This window comes from Schistocerca nitens, chromosome 6 (genome assembly GCF_023898315.1).
Source record: "Schistocerca nitens isolate TAMUIC-IGC-003100 chromosome 6, iqSchNite1.1, whole genome shotgun sequence".
Classification (NCBI taxonomy): domain Eukaryota; kingdom Metazoa; phylum Arthropoda; class Insecta; order Orthoptera; family Acrididae; genus Schistocerca; species Schistocerca nitens.
The window spans coordinates 184,648,365-184,668,379 of NC_064619.1; the positions used below are offsets into that span (position 1 = coordinate 184,648,365).

Genomic DNA, 20,015 nt, shown 5'->3' on the forward strand with positions numbered 1-20,015 from the left:
ACTAGGTTGAATGCGCGAATGAGTTATTCCAACAGTCATTATGGAATCACATAACGGTGCAGAGCGCGCACAGTGTTGTTTACGGTCGCGTGACTCCGAGTCCGCTACTACAGTTCAGGACTAAATATCACAAGCCGCCACTACGGAGACGAAACTGTTATTAATTCGTACAATCGTTTCACCGAAACTGGCTCAATATATCTAGGACGCTCGGTCAGGGTCGGCTAGAGAAATTGAACAAGCTCGACGGTCTTACATTCGTGGTCCAGGTAAATTAGTGAGACTTGCCAGGTTATAATTGGATATACCTGGTATTACAGTGTGGGAAGTATTATGGAGACGCTTACACTGTTATATGACTCCTTGATGACTGTTGAAAACTCATTTACGCATCCCCCATAGCGGTAACGTCGGGAACTAACGGTGTTAGTTGGGAATAAAACTTGAAGATATACTGCATATGGTGCTGTACCGGACACTTCTGTAACTTATTTACCCTTTCCACTATTAAAGGTTAATTTTTTATAACTAATTTGTAAACACGCTCAAAATTTTTTCTTAAATTTGTAATATGTAGATTGTTACTGCTTTGTAGGCAGTTTTACATGATCTGTATCTAGTATAGTTGCAGTTTCCTCTGCTTTGTGCAGAGGCTGGTTGCTAAAATTATTTAACATAATCTAATTCTGTATTTGGTGAGTTTGTTTGTTTACCTGTTCTTGTTTATGAGTCTTGTTGTTGTCGTTGTAGTCTTCAGTCCAGCGTCTAATTTGATGCAGCTCTCCATGCTACTCTATCCTCTGCAAGCCCCTTCATCTCTGTTTTTATTTCTTAAAAAATGGCTCTGAGCACTATGGGACTCAACTGCTGAGGTCATTAGTCCCCTAGAACTTAGAACTAGTTAAACCTAACTAACCTAAGGACATCACAAACATCCATGCCCGAGGCAGGATTCGAACCTGCGACCGTAGCGGTCTTGCGGTTCCAGACTGCAGCGCCTTTTATTTCTTATCTTCGGATTTTAATTCCTACTCCGAATTTTTCTTTTGTTTCCCTTAATGCTTGCTCAATAGACAGATTGAATAATGACCTTGTCTCACTCCCTCCTCAACCATTGCCTCCCTTTCGTGCCCCTCGACTCTTATAACTGCCTTTTGGCTTCTGTACAAATTGTAGATAGCCTTTCGCTCCCTGTATTTGACCCCTGCCACCTTTAGAATTTGAAATAGAGTATTCCAGTCAACATTGTCAAAAGCTTTCTCTAAGTCTACAAATGCTATAAACGTAGGTTTCCTGTCCTCAACCTAGCTTCTAAGATAAGTCGTAGGGTCAGTAATGCCTCGCGTGTTCCTACATTTCTACGGAATCCAAACCGATCTTCCCTTAGGTCGGCTTCTACCAGTTTTTCCATTCGTCTGTGAGGAATTCGTATTAGTATTTTGCAGCCACTCAGGATTTTTAGTACGTGTGTTGTTCGCGACAATCCCTCCTCCCTCCATATAAACATTTCCCAGTATACGAACTGTTCCCGATATTCGACCTTTTTTGGTCTCTATTGATATGACTATTACGTCACCATCATAGTCGCTACTTTGCTAACATTATTAACTTAAACGTGTCTGTGAGGGTAATGAAATTACGCTACAACTAATTACGTTGAAAATTCGATCAAAAACCACACGCTTAAAAGCACAGTAGTTTCGTCACGCCTGACGAATGCAATGATGTAATCGCTTATTTTATGCTCTTAAAATTCACAAAATTGTTAGGTAAAATTTACACAAACGACAATTTTACAATTTGTAGGTACTGGACTAAGCCAGTGTCATACTAAGGCCAGTCAATGAAGACAAAAAAGGCCGAGTATAGGAAATAATTGGTGCAGTCGCAAATTGTTGTACAATGGTGGGAGGGAGTCTATGAACAACATACTAGAAATCCTGACCGTTGGACGTTGAGTGTGGTAGTGGAGGTACGTTTGACGGTTACTTTTACACGTTTTTCTTGAAAAACTCCAAAACTACGTCTCTAGAGAAAAAATAGCCCAGCACAAAAGTGAACTACAATAAACTTCCTACAAAAATGTTCATTTTTTTTCTATAGGCTAGTAATTTTTGCGTAGTGAACGAGAGAGTATGAAACTCCCACGCGTGGTGTTTTTAAGGACAGATATAACATTGTGGGTTGCATAAAACACCATCGGTAGGGGCAGCTGAATTACCCGGCACGTCTTATGGGTGTGCAGTGCCGGTCTGATGCTGCATCCTTCAAACTTCCTTTGAACTTATCTGACTAGCCCCAGTGTTTTCCTGGTCTTGTTTGGTATGTACTGCTTGTGAATTTACCAATTGGGGTGCTTGTCATAGTGGAGGCTTGGGTATCTTGTGTTGTTACTGAATTGCAGTGGTGTTCCCCATACGGTAAGTTGTACGTCTCTTTTGTCATGGTTCTGTTTCTTCGTTAGACGTTTGTGCTGAAACAGGGTCATTTGCCTTTTTGTCGGGTGTTTCGTCATCCATTCGCTTCTGGCTTAAGGGCTATGTTTGACATTAGTACGTTTCTCTTGACCAGGAATGCCCTTTTTGCCAGTGTTTGCTTTCTATGTCCTCCTTGCTCCGTCTCTCTTGGGTTATTTTGCTGCTTCGTGGTCATAAATTCTGACGTTAAGTTTCTCGGTATTTTCATTTCAGCTACTTCTCATTACTTTCGTCTCGCTTTGATTTACTCTCAGTCCGCATTGCCTAACTGATGAGAAATATAGGGGTATACTGAGCATCTGCAGAAATATTCAGCTGGCCATTAAAATTAAAATAGGAGGAAGAACAGTAAACATTACAGAGACCTCGAAGTTAGGGAACAGCCACCGGTTTTACCACGTCAGAAATTTACCAAGCGCTGCCTAGATTAGCGGCTGTGCCAACTAGAAGTGATCGTGTTGTCTACCCAGTGGCACCCTATACGGTGTCTGTTCAAAAAATTCCGGAACTTTGCTCACAAAATTTTTATACGCTTGCCTTACTTATTATGCATAGTCACCTTCGAAATACTCTCCTCCACAATTGATACACCTCTCCCAACGCCGTTTCCACTTTCGGAAGCGGTCTTGATACGCTTCTTGCTGGATCGGGCGCAGCCCCGTCTGCGAATTTTCATTCCTTCGTCTGCGAATTTTCATTTATCTCGTCTGTTGTTGCAAATCTTCGTCCTTTCAACGGAGTTTTCAGCTTTTTAAAACTGTCCTCAGGGGCAGGTTTGGGGAGTACCGAGGATGGGGCAGTACAGTGCTTTCGTTTTTTGTGCAGTAGCCATGCACCAACATGGATGAATGTGTGAGTGCGTTATCGTGATGCAAGAGCCATGAATTGTCTCGACACATTTCATGCCATTTCCTTCTCACATTTTATCGCAGGCGCCACAACACGTCTCGATAGTAACAACGATTAACAGTTCGTCCCTGTGGCACGAATTCATAATGAACTAATCCTTCAAAGCCAAAGAAAACTATCAGCGTGGCTCTGACATTTGACCTGACCAGATGAGCTTTTTTGGGGGAAAGGAGAACCACCCGTATGAATATCAGGAGCTCAGATGGAAAACCAGTCCAAGCAAAGACTGGAAAGCTGAAAGGTGGAAGGAGTTTATAGAGGCCCTATACAAGGGAAATAAACTAGAAGGCAATATTACTGAAATGAGAGAGGGCGTACATGAAGATGAGATGGGAGATATGATACTGTGAGAAGAAACTGACAAAGCTGTGAAAGATACAAATGCAGGTTTTATTTCTGCCGATTATTAGCTGAGTGAAAACTGCTTATTCTTGGGAATAAGCTAATATTGTTAACAAGAAATGACAGTAAGGAATACATACACTGCTGGCCATTAAAATTGCTACACCACGAAGATGACGCCCTACAGACGTGAAATTTAACCGACAGGGAGAAGATGCTGTGATATGCAAATTATTAGCTTTTCAGAGCATTCACACAAGGTTGGCGCCGGTGGCGACACCTACAACGTGCTGACATGAGGATAGTTTCCAACCGATTTCTCATACACAAACAGCAGTTGACCGGCGTTGCCTGGTGAAACGTTGTCGTGATGCCTCGTGTAAGGAGGAGAAATGCGAACCATCACGTTTCGCACTTTGATAAATGTCGGATTGTAGCTTATCGCTATTGCGGTTTATCATATCGCGACATTGCTGCTCGCGTTGGTCGAGATCCAATGACTGTTAGCAGAGGGTAGTACGGAACGTCGTGCTGGATCCCAGCGGCCTCGTATCATTAGCAGTCGAGGTGACGGGCATCTTATCCGCATCGCTGTAACGGATCGTGCAGCCATGTCTCGATCCCTGATTCAACAGATGGGGACGTTTGCAAGACAACAACCATCTGCACCAACAGTTCGACGACGTTTACAGCAGCATGGACTATCAGCTCGGAGACCATGGCTGCGATTACCCTTGACGCTGCATCTCAGACAGGAGCGCCTGCGATGATGTACAAGACGACGAACCTGGGTGCACGAATGGCAAAACGTCATTTTTTTCGGAACAATCCAGGTTCTGTTTACAGCATCATGATGGTCGCATCTGTGTTTGGCGACATCGCGGTGAACACACATTGGAAGCGTGTATTCGTCATCGCCATACAGACGTATCACCCGGCGTGATGGTATGGGGTGCCATTGGTCACACGTCTCGGTCACCTCTTGTTCGCATTATGAAACGTCCCCTTAGAAAAATTAGTGAATTACTGTGCTGGTAAATCCCTTACGTTATTTGATTTTCAAACAGCTGAGCAAAACTGAACTTCAGACATTTCACTCTTTACCTATTCTGATCAACACTAAACTGACAACAATATTTTTTAGCGCAACGCAATCTGACTTTCAAAAATCCCTACAAAAGAATGGCCCTGACTAACATTAACCTATACCTTTCACAAATCACTTACCTCACAAAAATCTTCGTTACTCAAGCTACTGCAATACAGCGAGCACCACTACTGCCAGCTAAATAAAAGATTCAAACTACTGAAGGCACTAACTACTGATAGGCATAGTTAGCAAATGAAAGATTTTGATAGAGAACCAACAATGTATTTACCTTAATAGTGTTCAAAAGTCATAATATATATAGCAGTTCATGACATCCAGTCTTACAAATTTCAAAACTCCGCCATTTCTCTCCCCACATCCACCACTGCTGGTGGCTCACCTCCAACTGTGCAACGCTATGCGCTGTTAACATCTAACTGCCCAACACTACAATGGCAGACAACAATGCAAACCAGCCACAGACTGCACACAGCACTGCCAGTGATTTTCATACAGAGCGCTACGTGGCGTTACCAATAAAAAAACCTAAACAGCCTACTTACATAGCCCCCATGCTCTCCACAAAAAATTTTACAAATTGTTTTGGGCACTGGCTAATACATATTTGTTAAAAAATTTTCACAATTACAATAACAAAGAAATCAAATGCACACACTTATTGATACAATGTTGGTCAAAAGCTAAAATTTTCTCACAATCCGTAAAGACAGTCCTGATCATTCATCACAGTAAAATTGCGTGTTTTTCTCAAAGTCTGAGAAGAAAAAGAAAATGCACACCGAGGTAGTGGATTTCCATGCAGTCTTGAAGAAGTAGTGTTGCCCTTCCAACCGAAAGACAGTGCTGACTCTTGACATGCAGACAAGTAATGGGCCACAACAGAGCAAACCCACAGCTGAGTCAGTCGAAGTTTTGAAGAATATTTGTAGGTAGGTCATCACAGAGCAGACCCACTGTAGTCCTGGTAGAGATTACGGTATTGGTGGGCCACCAGAGGTGCAAAGCCACTGCAGTCCTTGTAGAAATAATGGTACTGGTGGGCCATCAAAGGTGCAGACCCACTTCAGTCCTTGTAGAGACGGCTAGCAGCCATCTGTTGTCACTGAGCAGGTGCACAATCACCATCGAAGAGTCTTGCGGAGAATATAACAAGTCCATAAACCACCACTTGTGCACTCACAAAGTTTTTGTAAATGTCCTTAGAACCAGCAATGCTGTTAACCAGTCCCTTGCTGAATTATCAACACACGTGCATACACTAACAGTCCCAACTTCTCATCTATTGTCCATATATTATGACCAACAGAAACATGTGCAGTGAAATGTAACTTAATTTGAAGAACTGGTGTCAATTACAATATTATAACATGAGAATACAATAACAAAGGTACAAAATATATCATTAAAGAACATAATAATACAGATAACATTTGTGGTAATACGGGTTTTACAAAAGAATCGAACTAACATATACATCAGTGTTACAGGAATTATGACATAAGTAAATACATAAAAGATCAGAATAACTTTTGAAACATGAATTTCACACATGAGCATTAAACCAAAACAGAATAAATAATGTCTAAGCATCTTTACAAACAAAATAACATATTATTAGAAAAATTCCACAACATAACTCATATCAGCTAAACACATAAAGACAGGAAAAACACAAATATACAAGAGTACACAAACACATAGCAGAATAACACAAGAGGAAAGGGCAGGGTTTGTTTTCAGTGTAACATTTGTTACTGCAGTCCGACCCAAAACTTCATTCCATAGATCTTTCGTCTTATTTCAACATTTGTTTCCACAAAAAAAAAATCCTATCCAAGCATGCTTTCTGTATTTATATGTTCACATATTTCTTACCTCATTATTTATTTTCCATTATCTTACCTCAGCATTTATTTCCAAGAAAATCCTACCTGTTGTCCCTAAACCCTACTTTTTTGTTCATATCCTCTTTTAAATACTTTTTTGGCCAAACCATTTTCTTATAGCTTTTCAATGCATTTGTTTCCATTCATCACTCGTTCTCTTATATAGTCTACCCCCTCTTAAGCTAACTTAAATCTACTGAGCTCAGATGCATAAACTAAGGGACGAAGCAATGCAGCAGCACAAAACAATTAATACAAACAGCAATGACAAAAAAATGCAATTTGGCAAAGCAAGCAGCAGTACATCTAAATTTGGAGAGCAAATGCAACATTATCACTAATATGAGCCAATGTGCAGCAAAAAGAAAAATAAATCAGTAGTAAAACTGGCTTCACAGAGTAATACAAAGTGAAATTTAGTAGCACTATGCCTGGCAAGCAGCAGCAGCCAATACAATAACTTATACCTAAACATGACAAAGCTCAAGCAAAAGAATATTACAGTAAAGATGGCCATGTCTAATACCTATGTCACATCTTAACGCTAGAGTGATGCATCAAGATAAGTTACTGTAGCAGACAAGTTACCAAATAGTTTAAAAAATTATTTATGCAGTTCCTGTGAAGGGAAATGTCTATTTGTGCTCTCTTTTCTAAGAAAGTACATCATAAACGTTTTCTTTACTGGGTCTGTAGACAGAAAATAGTGATATTAGTACATCTATTAAATTTTATAATAACCAATGCTGCAGTGCAGCTAGAAACTAGATATTAAACAAATTGAGCAATCTCTCAACTAGAACGACAATAGATGTAAAATGTTTCTCATCATTTCATTAGGCATTTTAGTAAATATCATAAATTAAGTGCTCCACAGTATAATCATATGTTTTCAAGTTAGAGTATGTCATATTTGCGATGCTTGCTACAAAGAAATGTCAATAGCGAGGATAATGGCCTCTTTTTTTCTCCACCTGTGCCTCTGAAAGGCACACACTAATGACTTCTTTCCAGGCGACTGTCGCCCATCTGGGTGCCCACGACGCATTATGTGAAGGTCACTTAACTTTCTTACCGAAATATTTACGACACCAGTTTGCACTACAGTGACAGTCTCACATAAAAAATTTCACAGGTCGAGAATTTGCGTTGCAAATGTGTAGAAACAAAATCCTATGAATATAACAGTGTCCATAAATTTTCGTCGGCATTGTGATACATTACGCGTATACACACATTTCATAACTCTTAAAGTATGATTCTTGGTTTCCAACATCCTTTTTCACAAACAAGAGTCCCTAACTTCTATTCATTATTCATATACATATAAACACGTAATCACATTCCTCATATATGGTAGCATCATCTTATTGATCATAAACATATCTCAACAGCTTAATACAAATCGTCGTCATAATAATAACATCATAACACCTCACTCAAATCTCAAAATCGTTGTAGCTTTCTCCAATAATTTCAAAACCTAAAAAAATTCTCTGCCCATTTCAATAGTGTCATCTACCTCAAACGTACTTTAAAAATCATGATCCCATACCAAATACATCATTCAAAGCTCTCATAGTATCACAATGGTTCTGAAAAAATATGAAGAGTTCACAAAGTGCAGACAAAATACAATTTCATAAGAGTGAAATTATCCAACTGTGTAATTGCGTAAACATGTGTCACTGACATGGTAAAATAAAAGTTTGTCTCTCTCAGTTAAATGATCAGATAGCTGTGTAATTTATGTGTTAGAGAAATATGGTATCGAAGTGTAAAGTTGTATAAGCAAATACCATATTAGCTAGGGCTCCTTGTGCTTGGCAAACACATGGTACACAAAGTAAGCGTGTACCCTCCTGAGGATTAATGTAATTATACCCTCAGGTGTTACAGATTACAGCAACGGAATGAAATGTATCACGGAAAACTTTCTTTGTAATTCAAAAATATTTAAAAATAAATGTGTTAAGTATAAAATTAATCACTCAAATACGTGTACTGTAGCGCTAAACTGTGCGTCTTGTGTTGTAACATAATCTCTGGGGAAGTGTCGTAGTTATCATCCTCCGAAAGCTAAGTTCTGCAAAAGTCAATGTACTTACCTCATGATAAACAAAAGTGAAATGCTTTGCGTATAGATATCATAGTTATTTTGCTTATTGCCGTGATGAAGAAAGTACTGTACAGTAACATATTGTTGGGCTACTAAAAAGGGTGTCTCATTGTTGCTATACCACAAAAGTTACTACTAAAACATCTTTTACTTTCCAGAATAGTACAGAAAAACTGTGCAGATATAAAACAGAAACACCGCAAAAGCAACATTGTAAATTGTCACTCATTAGTAGCGCCGTTATAAAATCGTGTAGCTGTCACATAAACTAACCACTGTGTCATCTGGTATCTCACAGAAGGTACTTTAAATCCAGAATGTATTTTCAAGTAAACCAAAATGTTGCATTAAAATCTCATTAGCAGTACCAGTATATGTTCTAAGTATGTAAGCCTTATAGTCGTTACGTAATCGTGCAACTAACAAGCAAGAATGTACACACACAATAACACTGTGACGTCTGTTAACTATAACAATGCATTCGTAATATCTGTTTCAATAAGTTCTCTTGGTTCTTGACTGGATATTTAACTTCAAACATTGTTGCATGTTAACAGATTCTAAGTCTGACAAGCATACTAGTAATGTTAAGTGAAAAGTTATATGGCAAAGACAAAGTTTAAAAGCAGATTATATTTCAATAAACGGTTTTACATGTGAAATGTGGTGTAAACCTTTACTCTTCCTAGTACGCAGAGTTTCAACTTCAACGCAGTTATCATGTGGTATACGTCGGATTCTATAAGGTCCATTGTAAACTAGAAAGAATTTGTGATTCAAGTGTTTCTTCTTATATGACAATGAATGAGCTTTAATGAGAACTTTCTGACCAATATAAAATTTCTTTGCATTAGTTTTACCGTGTAGTTTTCTCCTTTTGTCTGCTGCAGATTTTATATTTTTAATAGACAAATCAATTATGTCTTTGTGTCGAAGTTTACGTGTATTCGGGAAAGGTACAAGCTCTCTGATTCTGTTCTGTGGTTCTTCATTCTTCAGTACAAGAATAGGTGGTAAAGCAGTGGAGTCATGAGACATTTCATTTAGTCCGTTTTGAAATAAGTGTAAATATCTGTCCCAATGCTGATGCTTTTTGTGACAATAAAGTCTGCAAAGCTTATTTATTTCTTTCATAATCCGTTCAGACGGGTTACAATGTGGTGAGTACAATGAAATAAAAACAGGTTTGATTTTATGGTTCCGAAGCATACGTGACCAAGCACCAGATCTGAATTGCGGTCCGTTATCTGAAATGACTTTACTAACGTGGCCAGCTTCACGTAAGAAATTTTTAGCAAAGGCGTTGGGTACAGAACGTCCAGTGGCTTTACGTAACGGAGTGAAAGAAACAAATTTTGAAGTAAGTTCAACAGCGACTAGAACGTACGAAAATCCATTCGATGTTCTGACAAGGGGTCCCAAGAGATCAGCAGCAGTAAATTCTTTTAATTTAGAAGGAATGATAGGAAACAACGGAGCACGATGTGAGATAGTAGATGGTTTCGCCTTTTGACAAAGTTTACAAATAGACAAGACTCTTCGAATTCTCTTTTCCATATTGTTAAAATAACAAGTCGTTCGAAGAATATGATAACATTTTCGTGGACCAAAATGTGCGTAGCTGAAATGAATGTACCAAAAGAGCGTATTAACAAAATCGCCTGGAATGCAAAGTACCCATAGCTTGTCATCAACAGTGCAGCGTTTGAAGAGTATGTTGTTTCTAACCAGATAATAATGCCGAATCTGAGTGTGAGGCTTTTCATGCCATTTACTTTTGATGTCTTTCCAAATCGGATCTTTATCTTGTTCATGAGCAATGTCCTTCAAAGATGTGGTGATGCAGTTTTCAAAGGCGACTTTCTGAATGTAAGGAATTCTGAAATTTTTCTCGAGGTTGCCTTCTGTGTTACTTTTCTCAAGCCCAGCTGGTGCGCGTGACAGTGCGTCCGCAACACTGTTCTCCTTGCCGGGAATGTAGACTATTGTGAAGTGGAATTCTTGCAGAAACAATGCCCAACGTTTTAACCTGTCATGATTTAATTTTGAAGACATAAGAAACTGTAATGCACGATGATCACTGTATACTTTACGTGCTTACCAGAAAGAAAGAAACGGAATTTGTTAAATGCCCAAACGATAGCTAAAGCTTCTAATTCAGTAACGGAATAATTTTTTTCAGATTTTGTTAGCACTCGGCTAGCAAAATCAATGGTTTTCTGAACAGTAGTGTCATTTTCTGTGGCTTCTTGAAATAAATGGGCACCAAGACCGACTTTAGAAGAATCCGTGCTAAGGCAGAAAGCTTGTGACAGATCTGGATGAGCTAGTATTGGCGCGTTAAGTAGCGATTCTTTCAAAGAATTGAATTCCAACTGTGCTTCTTCGTACCAGTTCCAAATAGTATTTTTTCCAGTGAGAGAAGAAAGTTTTGGTGTAACTAGAATTTGCATATTCAGAAAACGACGGTAAAAATTTACGAGACCTAGAAAACTGCGGACTTGTCTTTTTGTGGATGGAACTGGAATGGCTCTGATTGCTTCTAACTTTTCAGGATCCGGCTGAATGCCTTCAGAAGAAATAATATGTCCCAAAAACCTCACCTTTGACCTACCGAATTCAGACTTTTCCAAGTTAACTGTAATACCAGATTCTACAAAAATACGTAACAAACTGTTGAGGATGCTATTATGTTGTTCCCATGAGGCTTCTGCTATTAGAATATCATCCACATATAAGGTGATGTGACGTTTTAAGAAATCAGGTAATATGGAATTTAGCCCGCGAATGAACGCTGCCGAAAAAATGTTCAAACCAAAAGGAAGATTACGAAATTGATAACAAACGCCGAAACAAAGAAAAGCTGTGTATTTTCTACATTCTGGATGAAGTTCGATCTGATAAAAGCTGGATCTGAGATCAATAGAAGACAACACTTTTACACCATTAAAATTTTGAAGAAGTTCTTCCAACGCTTGCGGCCTGTTTCAGGAATGATGATAGTATTGATTTGTCTCGAATCTAAGACAAGCCTGATCGATCCATTTTTCTTCTCAACAACATGTAATGGATTGTTGTAGGAGCTTACTGCAGGCTCACCCTCGTCAAGCATAGGTTGTATTTCTGTTCTAACACAGTCCCTATAATGCGCCGGAATTACGTATGGTCTAACACAAAATTTAGCATGCTCACGAACACGAAATTGGTATTGAAATCCCTTGATTGTTCCTGTTTTGTGAGTAAAAACTGTGGAATGTGCTTGTAAAATCTCAAAAAGGTCCTGCCTATCAGTGTCATTACAATTCTCAATTGTTTGAATTTTATTCTGAATTAACTCATTAGTATCAAATATGGCGTCGATATCATCCCTGTCAGTACTTGCAGAGTGATTGTTAGTGTCTAGTTCCGTAGAAAATTCCGAACTGTTGTCTAACAGAAGGTAAAGCCGATTAATTTCCTCGTCATGGTTTGAGAGCCAATCTTGAAATTTCAAAGCTATTGACTTACCTTCTTTCTCTTAACTTATTTCAGCATCGTGAAAGTTTAAGATTGCTTTGTATTCATTGAAAAAGTCTATTCCCAATATAATTTCCGTCGACAATAATGGAACAATAAGAAAGTTCATAGAGAAGCTGTGGTTTTGACAAAAGAATTCTAAGTTGGTTTGCTGGCGTACATCTACACTTTTTCCAAAGATTTCACCTTGTAACTTAATCTTACGTAACGGAAGTGTGGGGCAATCATTCAATTTGTTGCATTTGCTAAAGGCTGTTTCACTAATTACTGAAATGGGACTGCCAGAGTCAAGCACTGCCGTAAATTTTACGTCATTTACTGTAATGTGAATCACAGGATATGCAATGTTGTTATGTTTTACGTCGTGTTCCTGGAGTAAGATGTCCCTAATGTCTTCCATTTTTACGTAATTACTAGCTACGGCAGCTGCGTCGTCAGTTTCAGAAGTACGTTTTGTGGCTGCCAGCGATATGAGTCATTGCCTATTGCCTCTTTGTTGGCGCGCGTCGTTATTGGGATTTTAGAGACCTAACTTCTACAAATTCACCTTGTCGAGAGGGCCCTGCCCTGTTTGAATCCCGCCAGTTCTGATGCAATTCAGGTCTGTCTTTACGATCATATCGTCTGTCATCACGTGGTAGATTCCATAATTTCTTTCTTGTCGGTCACGTGATGGAGAATTTCTCCCTGAATCGTAACTGCGCGCTGGACCGTTGCATCTAAAGTTATTCTGTCTCCCTTGATAATAATTATTTTGGTTCCCATATTGTCTGTTTCTCTGATTGTCTCTGTGATAGTCACTATCGCGGAGAGGTGATCTTTCCCTGTAATTATTACTACTCTGCCAACGGTTGTCGTACGGGTGGTGTCTGTTTTGGTCACGATTTGTGTTGTGAGAATAGTCTTTTCGTGTCCAGTTATTATTTCTTTCATCGCGGAATTGTGACGGATGTGACCTGTAATTGTTGTGTTCCTGTTTTCGCGTTCCGCGTTTGTCAGTGTCAATTTCTAATTCTTGTACGAGTGCCTGAAAAGCTTCAATGTCGTCTTTGCAACGTCCTGCCAAAATAATATGTCGTAAATGTTCAGGTAGTTTGATTAAGCAAATGCGGATGAGTTCTGAGCGGCTGTATGGGTTTGACAGGTACTGATTCTTGTGCAACATGTCTTCAAAATATTTCACAAGACTGTAAAATTCAGATTTTTGAAATGTTTCATCATTATGATGCTATGTTTTACTCAGTCTTGTGTAGCTTGAGACCAATATGCTGAGAGGAAGGCATGATAAAATTCTCCTTCACTGTGGCAATCGTGAATGACCGATCGCATTCTCACAGCTGGTTCATTCTCTAAATAGCCACACGTAAATTCCAATCTGTGCTCTAAAGACCAGTTGGGAGGAAAACAATGATAGAATTGATGAAGCCACGCTTGTGGATGAATGTCGTTGCAGGAATTCTTAAATGTTTTGAATTTACGTGTAGTAATAAATAGCTTATAGTCAAAATCATCATGTCGGTGAGTCGCATATCGGTCATTGTTACTTCGTGTCGGCGGTTCCATCTCAAAATTCGGTGCACCTTGCCAATTTCTTTCATAATTTCCGAAATGCCCTGTGTTATTATTTTGTAGCTGTTCCGTATTTCTATGTCCCTCTTCCCGTATTGGAGCGCGAGTGTCCTCTGAAATACGTAATTCTTGTATTACCTCTGTCAGCTGATCTTGTACTTCCCGGATTTCTCTTTGGTGTTGCGTATTAATTTGATTCTGATTTTGTTTGAATTTCCTTAATTTGTTCGTACTCTTCTGTGTCATTAAAGACTACCGGCATTGCGTCATTCAGATTATCATCTACCTTCATAGATAAATTATTTGGCTGATCCGAAAGTTCGACTACTTTCTTTGATAATGAACTAATTTCCTCCATGAACCAATTTTCAGAGTATCTACTGTGTCCTTTAAGTTTTCCTGAGTTTTGCAAGTAGCGTAACTGAATCGGTAGATGCAACTGAGTCAATTTTAGCCCAGAAGCTCTCATGATTTTCATGAACCATGGTTTGCAGTTCTTTTATGGCTGCTTCGTGATTCTGTAATGCATTTTCATGCCGCGAAAAAATAGGTTGAAAATGCTCACAAATTTGTGTTTTTACGTCATTACAGACTTTTTGACATTTCGATTCAATGTTATGTAACTCAGTAGTTAAATCTTCACGTGTTTGTTCAAGTGTGGTGTCTAACTTTTGAAGCTTTTGCTGTGTTTGTCTCTGATTTTGTACCATTGTGTCTAACTTATGAAGCTTTTGCTGTGTTTGTCTCTGATTTTGTTCCATTGTGTCTAACTGTTGCTGTGTTTGTCTCTGATTTTGTTCCATTGTATCTAACTGTTGCTGTGTTTGTCTCTGATTTTGTTTCATTTGTTGCATTAATTGCAATAATAATGTATTAGTGTCTGGAATCTGTTCCTCTATGCTTTTCAGCAGTGCATTTGCACCGGCAACATTCACATTTTGACAAACAGAAAATGTGTCTTGACTTATTTGAGAAAACGGTGAGGACGCAAAACCTGAATCTACAGTATTGGCAAGATTGTGTCCTGTCATTTCGGATTCCTGAGACGAGCTGTTGCCGACCGATCGATCGATAATGCTTCCCTGTTCACTAATTGTTTCACTGCCTACACCATTATTTGCAGCCCGCTTCATTTCCCTATGCACAATTACCAAATTACTACTTTGAACATTAGTTAATTCATTACTCGGCGGCGCTAACACATTGCTTTCGTCTTCACTGTCATTTCTCAGTTTAGTTTGGAGCCTAGTATTACGTTTTTCACACGCCATTATTGTCACAATATTTCACACAACAACACAGAAAAGCACAATTTGAAGAGCAAAATAAGAAAACACCTTAACGTAGCACTGAAAATAACATCTAGTTAATTGCAAGCGCAGCTGCGAAATACTAGGTGCAAATCTACATGCATGCCACAACTGTTTTACTGTACAACAATGAAAGACTGCAACTACAAAGGAGATTCTCTCTACAATTACGCGCTAGCAATAAACAAAAGCTACACTAATTACACAAACTACAAGAAAAAATCAGAAGATTCCAGTGAGGTATCCTCGGCTAAGAGTCGACATATGAAACGTCCCCTTAGAAAAATTATACAAGACTGTGCTTAAACTGACACACAATATTTTTTAGCGCAACGCAATCTGACTTTCAAAAATCCCTACAAAAGAATGGCCCTGACTAACATTAACCTATACCTTTCACAAATCACTTACCTCACAAAAATCTTCGTTACTCAAGCTACTGCAATACAGCGAGCACCACTACTGCCAGCTAAATAAAAGATTCAAACTACTGAAGGCACTAACTACTGATAGGCATAGTTAGCAAATGAAAGATTTTGATAGAGAACAAACAATGTATTTACCTTAATAGTGTTCAAAAGTCATAATATATATAGCGGTTCATGACATCCAGTCTTACAAATTTCAAAACTCCGCCATTTCTCTCCCCACATCCACCACTGCTGGCGGCTCACCTCCAACTGCGCAACGCTATGCGCTGTTAACATCTAACTGCCCAACACTACAATGGCAGACAACAATGCAAACCAGCCACAGACTGCACACAGCACAGCCAGTGATTTTCATACAGAGCGCTACGTGGCGTTACCAATAAAAAAAACCTAAACAGCCTACTTACAGTCTCGGTCACCTCTTGTTCGCATTGACGGCACTTTGAACAGTGGACGTTACATTTCAGATGTGTTACGACCCGTGGCTCTACCCTTCATTCGATCCCTGCGAAACCCTACATTTCAGCAGGATAATGCACGACCGCATGTTGCAGGTCCTGTACAGGCCTTGCTGGATACAGAAAATGTTCGACTGCTGCCCTGGCCAGCAATTTCTCCAGATCTCTCACCAATTGAAAACGTCTGGTCAATGGTGGCCGAGCAACTGGCTCGTCACAATACGCCAGTCACTATTCTTGATGTACCGGGTGATCAAAAAGTCAGTATAAATTTGAAAACTGAATAAATCACGGAATAATGTAGATAGAGAGGTACAAATTGACACACATGCTTGGAATGACATGGGGTTTTATTAGAACCAAAAAAATACAAAAGTTCAAAAAATGTCCGACAGATGGCGCTTCATCTGATCAGAATCGCAATAATTAACACAACAAAGTAAGACAAAGCGAAGATGATATTCTTTACAGGAAATGTTCAATATGTCCACCATCATTCCTCAACAATAGCTGTAGTAGAGGAATAATGTTGTGAACAGCACTGTAAAGCATGTCCGGAGTTATGGTGAGGCATTGGCGTCGGATGTTGTCTTTCAGCATCCCTAGAGATGTCGGTCGATCACGATACACTTGCGACTTCAGGTAACCCCAAAGCCAATAATCGTACGGACTGAGGTCTGGGGACGTGGGAGGCCAATCACGACGAAAGTGTCGGCTGAACACACGATCATCACCAAACGACGAGCGCAAGAGATCTTTCACGCATCTAGCAATATGGGGTGGAGCGCCATATTGCATAAGCATCGTACGTTCCAGCAGGTGTTTATCAGCCAGGCTGGGGATGATGCGATTATGTAACATATCGGCGTACCTCTCACCCGTCACGGTAGCAGTTACAAAACCTGAATCACGCATTTCCTCGAAGAAAAAAGGCCCGATAACGGTAGATGTGGTAAATCCAACCCATACTGTGACTTTCTCGTCGTGCAATGGAGTTTCCACGACAGTTCTAGGATTTTCGGTAGCTCAGTTTCTGCAGTTGTGGGCGTTGACAGACCCTCGGAGCGTGAAATGAGCTTCGTCGGTCCACAACACGTTACTCAACCAATCGTCGTCTTCCACCATCTTTTGAAACGCTCACACCGCAAATGCTCTGCGCTTCACTAAATCGCCAGGTAACAGTTCATGATGCCGATGGATTTTGTACGGATAGCATCGGAGGATACGCCTCAGTGCCAACCAAACAGTAGTGTATAGAATGCCGGTGCGACGTGCGACTGCACAAGCGTTGACTTCCCGTGCATAGACAAAACCGCTACAGTCTCCATTTCTTGAACTGTCTCAGCAGCATTACGCCTTGTGCTCGGTCGGCCACTACGGGGTCTATCGTCTAAACAACCTGTGGCTTCGAACTTCGAAATCATTCTCGCCACATTTGTCAACGGACCTTTACCCGTTCGAATCGCCTTCCTACGGCGATAGCATGGTAGCGCTGAACTAGCACATTCCCCATTCTGATAATAAACACTAAAAGCGCCTTTTCAGGTAACATCAACATGCTGCGACTGCTGGAGCATCTGATCCTCTCCCTCATTACAGCTCCTTTTATACACGATTGTCATGCGCAGTCACTGACGTTTTGCTGTCCAGCGCCATCTGTCGGACATTTTGTGAACTTTGTTTTTTATTTTTGTTCTAATAAAACCCCATGTCATTCTAAGCATGTTTGTCAATTTTTACCTCTTTATCTACATTATTCCGTGGTTTATTAAGTTTTCAAATTTATACTGACTTTTTGATCACCCGGTATTTTAACATGTATGGCAGACTTTATATGAATGAATCTTAAACGTAGATTCTTTAAGCAATATTTAAAACCAATTAAAAATTAGGATAAAAAATTCTGTCCTGGTCTGCCCCTCTCAACCCTTCCAGACCTGAATTTTTTCTGCAGGAAAGATAATTTTTCTTAATGTGGTAATGCTCTTAGATTACTTTTATGATTTTAGATGCCAGATTTATACAAAAATATGTACCCATTTTCCTAACATACTTTGTACACTTGGCTTCATTTTATGGACTAAAATAGCTAATTAAGAAATATTCTTATTGATTTAAATAGTAAAATGATCATTCAATAATTGCCATGCAAAATAACGATAGCGATATTAAATTAAGCAGTGGAATATAGCGAACCTACCACATCCGTGTATTCTGGTGGTCGCGAGCTGCTGCGCACTGCTACATTGACTTACTGATATTTTCATAGTGATGCCCAATAGCTGGCAGCGCGTGTGCATGATGAAGAGGTTGAAAATTCACAAATGTGTATCTCAGGTTTCCACTGGGGAAAAATACTTCTGTTGCAGCTAAGACACAGTAAAAGTAAATGTACACAATTGTAGCCAGATGGTCTGAAAGGGTTAACAGATACAGAAGTAACTTTGAGTGTACCTGAGGTAAACGAGACAGGACCACTAATGTTTGGGTTCCAGATCAATGATTCGTTTACCAAGTGACGCTGGTTTGTCCACAGCTCCGCCTGCAGCAGCAGCTGGCGAGGGACGCAGCGCTGGTCGCCCCCGCCGCCTCCACCGCCCCCGCGGCGCCACTTCATGACAACTCGGTGTACGACTGACGTCAGAGGGCCGTGCAGCAGCTGTCCCCGGTGCCACTGCCTCAATATACTCCGCTGTCAGCAGCTTCCACCTCACCAGGCGGTCGTGGCACCATGTAAAGCGGTGGTGCAAGTGAAACTGTGACGTTCCGTAACTCCTCATCTTCTGCACGGGCTAATTTTACAAAGGAAACCATATTTCCAACCATATGGCCATGACGTGCTTCCCACTATTTAAAAAAGTGTTATAAAGTTCCGCATTTCTCACTTCATACCACAGCATCGAAACTCGCCATCACATTGTCTTCTTACAACATTTTATATCCTGAAACCTCTACCACGCAATCCGCTGTCCCACCTTTCAAACCCGAACATTGCGTCCACACCTTAAAATCTGAACACACTCATTCTTTGCACATCCTTTTCTGTAGCATCTTCACCGCCCTCCCACCTACCAACAGTATCACCAGCCCAGAATGAATCTCTTAAAATTTCTCACACTCCATTAGGCCGTCAGGTACAGCAGCCGTATGTAGAATATTTGAATTAAAAACAGTCTTGCCCGCGAAAGGCAAAGGTCCCGAGTTCGAGTCCCGGTCGGGCACACAGTTTTAATCTGCCAGGAAGTTTCATATCAGCGCACACTCCGCTGCAGAGTGAAAATCTCATTCTAAAAACAGTCTTGTTTGCAACTTAATCTTTTATCAACAACGTGTTTCGCCTTTGTGGGACATCTTCAGATTATCAATAAAAATAACAAAATAAGCAAAAATTACGGTACTGTCCTAGCTTGCACGATTCTATATGTGAATAAGAAGTTGTCACTGACCTTAAAATTTTCCTATTGCAACATTTTAACCTGTACGAGACTGAAGCACGTGTGGAACAAGATGAACCCACAGAGACCAAGTCGAAAACAATTAAAATACTCAAAATATCCACGGGTGTGCTGCCGGTCTATAGTGTCCAACGGGCACAATATTTCGGCGATCATACATGTCGCCATCATCAGGTGAACTGACGGACTGAGCTCCTGTGAACGTGCCGGCACGGAGATCCGTACGCTAAGGCTGCTCAGAGGGAACTGGGTTCGGTCGCGGCGGCGGCCGATTTAAATACCCTCCGCCCGCGGCGCGCTCCCTCCGCCGTCCGCACCCCGCGCCACGGTCGCGCGGTGGAACAGATTGCGACGGCGTCTGAGATGACGTCGGTGTGATGGCTCTGTCCGCCGTGGTCGTCACCACTATACGGAGGGAGCGCGCCGCGGGCG

At 40.3% G+C, this 20,015-nt stretch overlaps 1 protein-coding gene across 1 annotated transcript in view; it reads left to right on the forward strand.

The window, feature by feature from the left end:
- The window catches only part of LOC126262824 (uncharacterized), a 64,814-nt gene extending 45,118 nt beyond the window's left edge, over positions 1-19,696 (forward strand). Inside the window, exon 3 of the mRNA XM_049959672.1 lies at positions 18,665-19,696. Within this exon, the coding sequence (XP_049815629.1) occupies positions 18,665-18,766 (102 nt within the window). The 3' untranslated portion in view covers positions 18,767-19,696. The remainder of the gene's footprint in view (positions 1-18,664) is intronic.
- Positions 19,697-20,015: the final 319 nt, after the last annotated feature.